Raw genomic sequence first — 9,553 nt, forward strand, 5'->3', positions numbered from 1 at the left:
AACTAAAAAGGGGAGGATTATTAGACCATCTTGATTTATGGATGTGAAATTGACCAAGAATTACTAATAAATTGACTGTAAAGTAAAGGTTTGATAAGGGCAATGCGCCTCCGAGTGACCTGCTGTGTTTCAAGCCCTCTACCGGTGAATCTAACCGAGAGCCAAACTTTTCACTTCGCCCTTATTGTAGCAACAAGAATACACACATCCTCGGGGTACATAATGCAGAAGTATCTGACAGAAAAAAAAGATTAAATGACTCTAATGAAAATAAGGCTTTCGTGTTTTTATCTACGGCCTTACGTTTATCTTAAACTTTTCAAATGCGAGTCTCTTCCCAGACAATTCCGTGTTATATCTAAATATTAACGAGAACATATAATGATTACATCAATGACAAATTATATATATTTTTTCCAATGGGATTAAAAATTAACATAATACAGTATCTATTTCTGCGAAGCGGGAAAAGTACTGCCCGTGGCGCTGTTTCGTTTCGGCAGACTGCGCAGGGCTCTTTTGAAAACAGCAGAAATGAAAGATAACTCTGAAACGAAATGAAAAGAATAACGCTTTTCCTCAGTAATTCAGTGGCAATTCAGAGGTGAAGCTGCCCAGGACGCCGCCATGCTTTAGTTCTCCCCCCCCCCGTCACATGATGAGTGGCGGAAGTGCGGAGCCCCATTCAGCACAAAGATGGCGGCGCCGTCAGGCGGAGGCGACCCGGGTGAGTTTGGTGTACCCGATCAGCTGTACGAGCCGAGCCGAGACAGACCCGGCACTCGGAATCCGGAAGGGCCGTGTTTTAGAGCCAGGAGGGGGAGCGGGTACTGCACGTTTGAGCCCCGAGCCCGGGGGCGTGTGTGCTGGCTGTGTCTGCGCCCAGAGGGGCATGTCTGAACGCGTAACCGGCCGCTCCGGAGCAGAACCACCCGCGCGGCGTGCTCTCCCTGCCCTGCTCACGGGCTTTCTGCTTCGTCACCGTGTTCCGTGGTGAGGTTTCGCTTTGACGTTCCTCGCTGTGCCTTTCTACGTTACAGTGTTTTGCTGTGATCGCACTCTGATCACTTACACTTCACTGTACTTTTACCCTGAACCCGAACTGTATGCGACACTTCATTCTGCTTTTACCCTGATCTCACTGGGCTTTACTGCTCTGTACTGTGTTTTTACCCTGATCTCACCTGGCTTTACTGCACTGTACTGTGCTTTCACTCTGATCTCACTGGGCTTTACTATACTGTAGTGTGCTTTCACTCTGATCTCACTGGGCTTTACTATACTGTACTTTTACCCTGATCTCACTGGGCTTTACTGCACCATACTGTGCTTTTACCCTGATCTTACTGGGCTTTACTGCACCGTACTGTGCTTTTACCCTGATCTCACTGGGCTTTACTGCACTTTTACCCTGCTCTCACTGTCCTCTGATAGTCTGATACCTTGGGCCTGATCTGTTCACATTCTCAGCTGTAGTTCTTACTGCTACCAACGTCGGTATGGCACCTCAGTGTGTCAGCCCTGTTCCAGCCTTCTGCTTCTCTTCCGCCACAGCAGCTCAGGGGTGTCCGGTGTCCCCCCAGTGTTTCCTGGTCTGTCACCCCCGCATGTTCTCCTACTCGTGCCCAACTCCCACACTTCTCGAGAAGACCCCCCCGCCTCCGAGAACGAAGTTAATTAAGTAACGAGGCAGAGAGCTGCAGGAAAGCCAGACCCCCCCCAGGAGCTGAGTCTGACGACTAGCAGCTGCGTCAAGTTCGCTGCGGTTCTTGTGTAACCGGTCTCGCGGTTTGGATCGCCTCTGATGAAAGCGGGTCACCTGCGTGTCGGGCCCAGCTGTCCCAGTGGTGGTCTTTCAGAAAGGCGAGTCTTGGGCGAGGTGACAGACAGCTGACAGAGGGTGACGCTGGAGATCCGACAGCCAGTGTGTGTGCCGGCTGTGTACCGGTGTGCTGCAGCCCGTACAGAGAGTCACATAGCCCGTCGTGACCCCTCTGGGCTTCTGGTTCTGACACCAGGTCCGGTCCTGTTGGACCAGGAGGACAGCTGGTCCGGTGGTTCAGGTCCGGTCCTGTTGGACCAAGAGGACAGCTGGTCCGGTGTTTCAGGTCCGGTCCTGTTACACCAGGAGGACAGCTGGTCCGGTGGTTCAGGTCCGGTCCTGTTGGACCAGGAGGACAGCTGGTCCGGTGGTTCAGGTCCGGTCCTGTTGGACCAGGAGGACAGCTGGTCCGGTGGTTCAGGTCCAGTCCTGTTACACCAAGAGGACAGCTGGTCCGGTGGTTCAGGTCCGGTCCTGTTACACCAGGAGGACAGCTGGTCCGGTGGTTCAAGTCCAGTCCTGTTGGACCAGGAGGACAGCTGGTCCGGTGGTTCAGGTCCGGTCCTGTTGGACCAGGAGGACAGCTGGTCCGGTGGTTCAGGTCCGGTCCTGTTACACCAGGAGGACAGCTGGTCCGGTGGTTCAGGTCCGGTCTTGTTGGACTCGTCCCGAGGAAGGGGTCCTGTTCTCGGGGGCTGGTGTCGGTGTCCAGAGTCTGACTCTGTGACAGGCCCAGGCAGACAGCCATGGTGTGGGATGAGGCATTACTGTCTGGATATTGATCCGGTATGGTTTAAGTATTGATTGGATATTGGGTATTTTGTTTTTGCAGGGAGCTCCAATGATCACATCATAGAGACGGGAGCAGCCTTATTGAAAGAGTAAGACTGCCTCAGATTAACTACATATTCATCATGAACACTGCACTGGGAGAGAGGGGTTACTTAGCATTGAGGAAGCACAGTGCCTCTCTCTCTCAGTGCAGTGTTCATGTACTGGAGTGTCCAGTCAGTGTGTGTGTATTAACCCCTCTCTCTCTCAGTGCAGTGTTCATGTACTGGAGTGTCCAGTCAGTGTGTGTGTATTAACCCCTCTCTCTCAGTGCAGTGTTCATGTACTGGAGTGTCCAGTCAGTGTGTCTGTATGAACCCCTCTCTCTCTCAGTGCAGTGTTAATGTACTGGAGTGTCCAGTCAGTGTGTGTGTATTAACCCCTCTCTCTCTCTCTCAGTGCAGTGTTCATGTACTGGAGTGTCCAGTCAGTGTGTCTGTATTAACCCCTCTCTCTCTCAGTGCAGTGTTCATGTACTGGAGTGTCCAGTCAGTGTGTGTGTATTAACCCTGCTGTCTCTCAGTTTTATCTATGACAGGATATCTCGACACTCAGATGTCCAGGTGACATATTCTCAGCTGGACGGGGCTGAGCTGTGTGACCCCGCCCACAAGCAGCTGGCACAATGTCTGCAGCGAATCGGAGACGAGCTGGACAGCAACGTGGAGCTGCAGCAGTGAGTCTGTGTGTCTCTCTCAGGACGATCAATGACTGTCTGTGTGTCTCTCTCAGGACGATCAATGACTGTCTGTGTGTCTCTCTCAGGACGATCAATGACTGTCTGTGTGTCTCTCTCTCAGGACGATCAATGACTGTCTGTGTGTCTCTCTCAGGGCGATCAATGACTGTCTGTGTGTCTCTCTCAGGGCGATCAATGACTGTCTGTGTTTCTCTCTCAGGATGATCAATAGCTCGGCTCTGCAGCCCAGTAAGGAGGTGTTCGTGCAGGTGGCCTGTCAGATCTTCTCCGATGGGAAGTTCAACTGGGGTCGTGTGGTGGCTCTGTTCTACTTCGCCTGCCGGCTGGTCATCAAGGTGATACTGTCCTCCACCTCTGTCCTGCTCTGAGTTCACCTGTGGGCTGGTCATCAAGGTGACACTGTCCTCCACCTCTGTCCTGCTCTGAGTTCACCTGTGGGCTGGTCATCAAGGTGACACTGTCCTCCACCTCTGTCCTGCTCTGAGTTCACCTGTGGGCTGGTCATCAAGGTGACACTGTCCTCCACCTCTGTCCTGCTCTGAGTTCACCTGTGGGCTGGTCATCAAGGTGACACTGTCCTCCACCTCTGTCCTGCTCTGAGTTCACCTGTGGGCTGGTCATCAAGGTGATACTGTCCTTCACCTCTGTCCTGCTCTGAGTTCACCTGTGGGCTGGTCATCAAGGTGACACTGTCCTGAGGACAGGGTGTCATCCCACAGGTGGTGACACCCCTGGGTCCAGAGGGGGTCAGGGTCAGCTGGCTGGACGTCTGACGGGTAACGGTCATCCACCCTGTCTCCCTCAGGCCCTGGTGACCAAGGTCCCCGACATCATCAGGACGATCATCAGCTGGACGATGGATTACCTCCGCGAGCACGTCCTCAACTGGATCAGAGAGCAGGGCGGCTGGGTAGGACGACTCTCTTTACCTGTCAGTCAGCGTCTGTCAGTGTGTGTCTGAGCGCAGGGGTCTGGTCCTGAGGCTGGGACAGGAGATCACACACTGTATTATTATTATTGAGAGACAGGCTCACTGTCTGTTCCTCAGGCTGGGACAGGAGATCACACACTGTATTATTATTATTGAGAGACAGGCTCACTGTCTGTTCCTCAGGCTGGGACAGGAGATCACACACTGTATTATTATTATTGAGAGACAGGCTCACTGTCTGTTCCTCAGGCTGGGACAGGAGATCACACACTGGATTATTATTATTGAGAGACAGGCTCACTGTCTGTTCCTCAGGCTGGGACAGGAGATCACACACTGTATTATTATTATTGAGAGACAGGCTCACTGTCTGTTCCTCAGGCTGGGACAGGAGATCACACACTGTATTATTATTATTGAGAGACAGGCTCACTGTCTGTTCCTCAGGCTGGGACAGGAGATCACACACTGTATTATTATTATTGAGAGACAGGCTCACTGTCTGTTCCTCAGGCTGGGACAGGAGATCACACACTGTATTATTATTATTGAGAGACAGGCTCACTGTCTGTTCCTCAGGCTGGGACAGGAGATCACACACTGTATTATTATTATTGAGAGACAGGCTCACTGTCTGTTCCTCAGGCTGGGACAGGAGATCACACACTGTATTATTATTATTGAGAGACAGGCTCACTGTCTGTTCCTCAGGCTGGGACAGGAGATCACACACTGTATTATTATTATTGAGAGACAGGCTCACTGTCTGTTCCTCAGGCTGGGACAGGAGATCACACACTGTATTATTATTATTGAGAGACAGGCTCACTGTCTGTTCCTCAGGCTGGGACAGGAGATCACACACTGTATTATTATTATTGAGAGACAGGCTCACTGTGTGTTCCTCAGGCTGGGACAGGAGATCACACACTGTATTATTATTATTGAGAGACAGGCTCACTGTCTGTTCCTCAGGCTGGGACAGGAGATCACACACTGTATTATTATTATTGAGAGACGGGCTCACTGTCTGTTCCTCAGGCTGGGACAGGAGATCACACACTGTATTATTATTATTGAGAGACAGGCTCACTGTCTGTTCCTCAGGCTGGGACAGGAGATCACACACTGTATTATTATTATTGAGAGACAGGCTCACTGTCTGTTCCTCAGGCTGGGACAGGAGATCACACACTGTATTATTATTATTGAGAGACAGGCTCACTGTCTGTTCCTCAGGCTGGGACAGGAGATCACACACTGTATTATTATTATTATTGAGAGACAGGCTCACTGTCTGTTCCTCAGGCTGGGACAGGAGATCACACACTGTATTATTATTATTGAGAGACAGGCTCACTGTCTGTTCCTCAGGCTGGGACAGGAGATCACACACTGTATTATTATTATTGAGAGACGGGCTCACTGTCTGTTCCTCAGGCTGGGACAGGAGATCACACACTGTATTATTATTATTGAGAGACAGGCTCACTGTCTGTTCCTCAGGCTGGGACAGGAGATCACACACTGTATTATTATTATTGAGAGACAGGCTCACTGTCTGTTCCTCAGGCTGGGACAGGAGATCACACACTGTATTATTATTATTATTGAGAGACAGGCTCACTGTCTGTTCCTCAGGCTGGGACAGGAGATCTCACACTGGATTATTATTATTGAGAGACAGGCTCACTGTCTGTTCCTCAGGCTGGGACAGGTGATCACACACTGTATTATTATTATTGAGAGACAGGCTCACTGTCTGTTCCTCAGGCTGGGACAGGAGATCACACACTGTATTATTATTATTGAGAGACAGGCTCACTGTGTGTTCCTCAGGCTGGGACAGGAGATCACACACTGTATTATTATTATTGAGAGACGGGCTCACTGTCTGTTCCTCAGGCTGGGACAGGAGATCACACACTGTATTATTATTATTGAGAGACAGGCTCACTGTCTGTTCCTCAGGCTGGGACAGGAGATCACACACTGTATTATTATTATTGAGAGACAGGCTCACTGTCTGTTCCTCGGGCTGGGACAGGAGATCACACACTGTATTATTATTATTATTGTAAGGAAGCGTCTAATCGCAGAATCCTCTCTCCTGCTCTTTCAGGAAGGGATCAGGTCCTACTTCGGCACCCCCACCTGGCAGACGGTGGGCGTGTTCCTGGCCGGGGTGCTCACCACCGTCCTGGTCATACGCAAGATGTGAAGGAGGTGGGGGCGCAGCCCTACGCCCCCTCTCTCTGTCCCGTGCCACCCCAGCTCCGGCGTGAGGAGGAGAGAGGGCCGGGAGCTGTATCCCGACTGCCGGCTTGCCTGTCCCTCTGTCTGTCCGGTCCCCGGATCGCCCCCAGTCCTCACTTGTCCCCCCTGCGTCTCCCATCACTTGGTATTGTCCTCCCACAGTGAACAGGGCCCGGACTGTTCCATTTCTGTGTGCCGGGGGTGGGGGGTTGCAGTGCGGAGGGCAGATAAACAGAAGGAATTAATAATGGGTTTCGGAGTCAGTTCACCAAGGAGCAGACCGGTCGGGGAAAAGGTTTGCGTTTCCCTGTGCTTCCTGATTAAATCCTCGGGAGAGGGCCGGATCCAGGAACTCTGCAGCATGAGTGTGGGAGGGGGATCTGGGATCAATTATTGAATTCCAGCCCTGGCTCTGGGAATACGAGACCTGTTTGTTCTTTTGTTTGTTTTTCCCCTTCCGCACGAGTCCCAGCTTGCCAGTGGGGATCGCCACCGAGGCTTGACCGGTGGGGTTGTGATGATGTCATCAGGAATCGCCATACAGGCCCTAGCGGTTAGGGTTAGGGTTAGGCTCTGTGGTGATGTCATCAGGGGTCACTAGGGGCCCTAGTGGGGGGAGTCTGTGGTGATGTCATCAGGGATGGCCACTGGGGCCCTAGGGGTGGGTCTGTGGTGATGTCATCAGGGATGGCCCTAGCGGTGGGTCTGTGGTGATGTCATCAGGGATGGCCCTAGTGGTGGGTCTGTGGTGATGTCATCAGGGATGGCCACTGGGGGCCTAGGGGTGGGTCTGTGGTGATGTCATCAGGGATGGCCCTAGCGGTGGGTCTGTGGTGATGTCATCAGGGATGGCCACTGGGGCCTGGCCAGTCATTGGCTGGATTCTGCTTCTGTGTTCCTGTCCAGAACGTTTATTTTCCGCGGTGGAGGGTCCTGTATGAAGTACGATTAGGGGGTGTGAGGGGGGGAGACGACATTGACTTGAAAGAGTGTTTGGTTTTCGTCCTGTTGCCAGTGTGGTTGCTTTGAAAATTTAGAGGCAAAAAACAATAGCTTAGTCTTTTTTTTGTATATTTTTTTTAAAGTATTTAATGTTTCTTGACAAATGTGTGAAAGGCCTGCCGGGAAAACGGGGAGGGCTTCCGAAGTTCTGGACACAGCGCCCAGCGCACCAGGGAAGACCCTCTCTGCCACGGGGGGGCGCTGTACCTGTGCGGAGAGAGAGGCTCTGTGCTCCAGTCCCACTGTCCACTCCTCTCCCTGACCACTGACTCTGCTCTCCACATCCCCGTCTGACCAGGGGGCTGACCAGCACAGTGACAGACTGGCCAACTGTCTGACTCACTGACTGCCCCCACTGACTGACTGACTGATTGACTGACCGACCGCCCCACTGACTGACTGACTGACTGACTGACTGACTGATTCACACTGACCGCCCCACTGACTGACCGCCCCACTGATTGACTGACTGACTGACTGATTGACTGACCGACCGCCCCACTGACTGACTGACTGACTGACTGACTGACTGATTCACACTGACCGACCCACTGACTGACCGCCCCACTGATTGACTGACTGACTGACTGACTGACCGCCCCACTGATTGACTGACTGACTGACTGACCGCCCCACTGACTGACTGACTGACTGACTGACTGACTGATTCACACTGACCGCCCCACTGACTGACTGACTGACTGACTGACTGATTCACACTGACCGACCCACTGACTGACCGCCCCCACTGACTGACTGACTGACCGCCCCACTGACTGACTGACTGACTGACTGACTGATTCACACTGACCGACCCACTGACTGACCGCCCCCACTGACTGACTGACTGACTGACTGACTGATTCACTGACCGCCCCACTGACTGACTGACTGACTGATTCACACTGACCGCCCCACTGACTGACTGACTGACTGACTGACTGACTGATTCACTGACCGCCCCACTGACTGACTGACTGACTGACTGACTGATTCACACTGACCGCCCCACTGACTGACTGACTGACCGCCCCACTGACTGACTGGCTGACTGACTGACCGCCCCACTGACTGACTGGCTGACTGACTGACCGCCCCACTGACCGCCCCAGTGACTGGCTGACAAACCGGCTGGCCCGCTGGACTCCGAGAGGGGCAGCAGTCGGAAGGGGGAGATGCCGGGAGGGCTGGGGCGGAGAGGCTTGAGGCGGCGGCTCCTGGAATCACTTGATCTCTCCGGATCTCGATCGGAATCTCCGCCCCAGTCGGCCGGCAGGAGCCCCGCCCCCCTCTGTCCGCCCAGCGGCCCCCTCTGTCCGCCCAGCGGCCCCCTCTGTCCGCCCAGCGGCCCCCCCACCAGGCCACCAGCCTTCCAGCCTTTTCTTACTGTGTTTGGATAAAGGTTTTTTTATTCCGTTTTATACCATTTTCTCAACCTTTGTATTCACTGAAAAAAAACCACATGAATTGGAATAAAACATTTTTATGAATTTAAAGAAAGGAGTTGCTGTGGGGTTTTTTTTTTTTCCCCAGTCGTGAAGGATTATGGAACAACCGGGTCTCATTAGGCGTCCGTACAGCGGTGTGGCGGTCAGCACCGCTGCCCTCCAGCTGTCGGGACCCGGGTTCAATTAGATGTGATTGGATTCTGCTCCTGAGGGTCTTCTTGGTGGAGTTTGCATGTTCCCCGACTGGATCCCCCCTCCCCCACGCGGTCTGAACCTGGCTGTCCAGGTTGGTCCGCGAGTCTAAACTGACCCCTTCACGTGCGCGCACACAGAGACATGTGCAGGTCCACTCTTGCGCCCCCTGCTGGGGGGGCGGGGGCGGGGCTGTGTCTCGCCCCCGACGTCTCCAGACAGATAATAATAATAATAATAATAATTGCTTACACTTATATAGCGCTTTTTCTGGACACTCCACTCAAAGCGCTTTACAGGTAATGGGGATCCCCTCCACCACCACCAATGTGCAGCCCCACCTGGATGATGCGCTGGCAGCCATAGTGCGC

At 52.8% G+C, this 9,553-nt stretch overlaps 1 protein-coding gene across 1 annotated transcript; it reads left to right on the forward strand.

The window, feature by feature from the left end:
* The first annotated feature begins 613 nt into the window (after positions 1 to 613).
* baxa (BCL2 associated X, apoptosis regulator a) lies at positions 614 to 9,042 on the forward strand. The gene is made up of 6 exons (XM_088646410.1): positions 614 to 727; positions 2,655 to 2,703; positions 3,177 to 3,329; positions 3,553 to 3,688; positions 4,159 to 4,263; positions 6,407 to 9,042. Exons 1-6 carry the CDS (start codon positions 697 to 699, stop codon positions 6,503 to 6,505), a joined length of 573 nt encoding a protein of 190 aa, XP_088502536.1. The 5' UTR covers positions 614 to 696; the 3' UTR covers positions 6,506 to 9,042.
* Positions 9,043 to 9,553: the final 511 nt, after the last annotated feature.

The sequence above is a fragment of the Lepisosteus platostomus genome, chromosome 9, assembly GCF_059453375.1.
Source record: "Lepisosteus platostomus isolate fLepPlt1 chromosome 9, fLepPlt1.hap1, whole genome shotgun sequence".
NCBI classification, from domain to species: domain Eukaryota; kingdom Metazoa; phylum Chordata; class Actinopteri; order Semionotiformes; family Lepisosteidae; genus Lepisosteus; species Lepisosteus platostomus.

Coding starts and splice junctions, on each gene's coding strand:
- baxa (XM_088646410.1), top strand. CDS start 697: ATGGCGGCGCCGTCAGGCGGAGGCGACCCGG. Junction 728..2,654: donor GTCAGGCGGAGGCGACCCGG/GTGAGTTTGGTG, acceptor TTGTTTTTGCAG/GGAGCTCCAATGATCACATC. Junction 3,330..3,552: donor AGCAACGTGGAGCTGCAGCA/GTGAGTCTGTGT, acceptor TTTCTCTCTCAG/GATGATCAATAGCTCGGCTC.